The sequence below is a fragment of the Engraulis encrasicolus genome, chromosome 24 (genome assembly GCF_034702125.1).
Source record: "Engraulis encrasicolus isolate BLACKSEA-1 chromosome 24, IST_EnEncr_1.0, whole genome shotgun sequence".
Classification (NCBI taxonomy): Eukaryota; Metazoa; Chordata; class Actinopteri; order Clupeiformes; family Engraulidae; genus Engraulis; species Engraulis encrasicolus.
The window spans coordinates 14,429,942-14,432,578 of record NC_085880.1 but is presented as its reverse complement, the minus strand read 5'-3'; the positions used below and the strand labels follow the sequence as shown (position 1 = coordinate 14,432,578).

The following is a 2,637-nucleotide window of genomic DNA, read 5'->3' as shown; positions in this document are numbered from 1 at the left end:
GAATAATTATGCCTTATTGCTGCTACCTTTCAATTCAGCCCAGATTTCCTTGATTGCTCTTAGGTTATGCCTCCAACCATTTAGGCAATTCAAGCTGTTGCCACTGGCACATCTGACAGATGCCAGCCAGTTAATACTCTCATTGATAAAATCAATATGTGTCTCTCTGAAGGCATCCTTTTGTGTGTGTGCTGCTGGACAATGTGCTACTGTTTAAAAGCAGTCAAACATCTGGTTAAAGTGGGCTACAAAAATCTGCCGTCGTTTGTTTTTGCCCCCTCTCTTAGCTTCCCCATGTCTGCCATGGTGAGCAGTGCAGCCGCAACAGAATGACTAAGAACCTGTAATAAAAAAATAAAAAAAATCCCATTTTCAGGACCATAGATAAAGATTGTAAATTGAATGTTATACGCCTGCATGACAGTTTTCACTTGTGGCTTACCTGAGTGGCGAGAGGCACACTCATTGTTGAAAAGGCAGTGAGGGACAGATGCCGTTGGGTTAACTTGGGTGCCATTCGGTGTTGTCTTTGTGAATCAATTTTAAACATTTCAGTGATGTCTCCCCATTCTGCCAATTTGTCCCCTATGTAAAATCCATATTTTCGCAAATTGTTTCTGATGTTTTTCATTAAATGGGGGGGGTCGAATAAAAAATGAATCTTCTGGCTTTTGACAAAGAAGTACGGTTTTTCTTCTGTTATACCCAGGTTTCTACAGGCTGCCAGGTTGTTGCTGCCTTGGTCCATTACCAGCACCATGGGAGTGAAGCCAGTGTCAAGCACCTTTTCCACCGCCTCCATGATTTTGGTTTTTAAGACCCCATGCTTCATGGTCCCAGATGACAAGAAGTACCCTATGGGTTGTTTCCATTTCCCAGTTAGACTACGGATCATGAAAACCCCTGCATGGTTGGCTGGTCTTCCCCCTTCGTCATACCCTTCTACTTCATCTTTCGAGATGTTATAATTTAGGCTACATTTCAATGTAATTTCATCAAATGTGATGGCAACGTGCCTATCTCGCTCTTCCATATGCTGCACTTGATGTTTAAGTGCATACAGCACAGGTTCATGCCATCCCGGCCCGATGTCTACTCTCTGCAAGATATTTGAAAGGGTCCTGGCTGTAGGGAGCTTGAAAATTCTCCTCATGGTTCGGTAGGCTTTTGGCCCTGTACCCTTAACCTGTAACGCCCAACTTTTCATGAAGTTGCTCCACCGAATGGCCCTTGGTTTTTTTTTGGCATTATCAATTTGCTCGTTGACAAATTGTGCGGCTTGTTTTGGCAATACTTTGGAAATTTCCCTCTTTAATGTTTGTTTGCTGATAGATGGTGTCTTTTTCTTTAGCCTTGACAGCTTTGATTTGTAGCAGCCAATTTTTCTTTTCAGTTTTTCCACTGTGTTGTCATTGCTGACACTGGCCAGTACATCAGTGCCTAAAAAGAAATGTGACAACTGTAACAACAGACTTATGCACAGACTACTACCTATGCAGTGTTCAACACTCAGAATGTATCTGTTACCACCATTTGCCATTAAATCACTTACTATCCAGGATCTCTGAGTCTGTTGTCTCAATTTCAAGTGCGACCCGTTTTCGGGGTGGTGGACGAACTGTGTCTTGAGATTTAGGGGGGTTGGGACAGTCTACTAGCCAGGGTACGGCCATTGGCAGTAGGCCAGATTTCCTGCAGAATGCAAAGTATTGTAATGTTTATATTTCTACAAACACACTGTAAGCCCAGTTATGAATTGTCTGAGTAAAAAATGTTGAAGGTGTAATCAAAACTTTAGTGTTGCACAAATGAACATATATTGACTTTTTTGTACAATGAACAAAGGCTTTGCCACTCAGATGAACAGACTGCGATGAAGACTGGGAAAGACTCAAATTTATTTTGTCTTTACTGAATTGGGGGGGGGGTAAATCGAAGGAGGTAATAAAGATGCTAAAGCACAAGTGAAATCCAGGAGGATTTACAATATTATGTGAACTCCAGGCAAATGTGAGGACAAACACAAGGACAAGGGCACCAAAGCACTTTGAGTCAACTAGATATAGTATGTATAAATACATTTGAGATATGATTTGGTTTGAAGACACATGTAGGATGGTAATGGCAATCAACAGAAAACATGACACCAGGATAAGGTGACTCCGCAAATACGAAGACATCCCATGGAAAAAGTCTAGAACTTTTCAAACATATATGGGTTGAAATTAAAAAATAAAAGAGGTCATCAAACAATGACAATAGTTCAATGCACAGTCAACATCAATGAAAGGCAAGGGGTCTGACAATGTAAATAAGCTTACAGTTCTGGAAGGATCTCAACTGTTGCAACAGAATGAGTCCATGAAAGTCCAAAAGATGGAGGCATACACAGTGATATAAAATACAGTGAATGACTGCAGCATCCTGGAAAGAACAAATACATGCACAATACAGAGTGCAGCAATATACAAATTGTTGAGTGCATGGCAAAGTTCTTAAAGGTTGAGGGGGATGGCCTCTTGTTAGTGGACTGGAATGGCCTTTGGTGAACAGGGGGCATGGCTAGACGGTGAATGACTGCAGCATCCTGGAAGGAACATAAATACAAGCCATGATTCTCCATGTCATACAGTGTGT

At 41.5% G+C, this 2,637-nt stretch overlaps 1 protein-coding gene across 1 annotated transcript; it reads right to left on the bottom strand.

The window, feature by feature from the left end:
• Positions 1-245: 245 nt before the first annotated feature.
• LOC134441677 (uncharacterized) lies at positions 246-2,401 on the bottom strand. Its single transcript, XM_063192071.1, has 3 exons — positions 1,553-2,401; positions 443-1,440; positions 246-341 (listed from the first exon to the last, which is right to left on the bottom strand). Exons 1-3 carry the CDS (start codon positions 1,671-1,673, stop codon positions 246-248), a joined length of 1,215 nt encoding a protein of 404 aa, XP_063048141.1. The 5' UTR covers positions 1,674-2,401.
• Between the last annotated feature and the right edge of the window lie 236 nt (positions 2,402-2,637).

Excerpts from the sequence above, each read along its gene's own strand:
- LOC134441677 (XM_063192071.1), bottom strand. The coding sequence starts at position 1,673 with ATGGCCGTACCCTGGCTAGTAGACTGTCCCAACCCCCCTAAATCTCAA. Across the intron at positions 1,441-1,552 it reads AGACTCAGAGATCCTGGATA|GCACTGATGTACTGGCCAGT; the intron begins GTAAGTGATTTA and ends ATTTCTTTTTAG. Across the intron at positions 342-442 it reads GTGTGCCTCTCGCCACTCAG|GTTCTTAGTCATTCTGTTGC; the intron begins GTAAGCCACAAG and ends TTTTTATTACAG.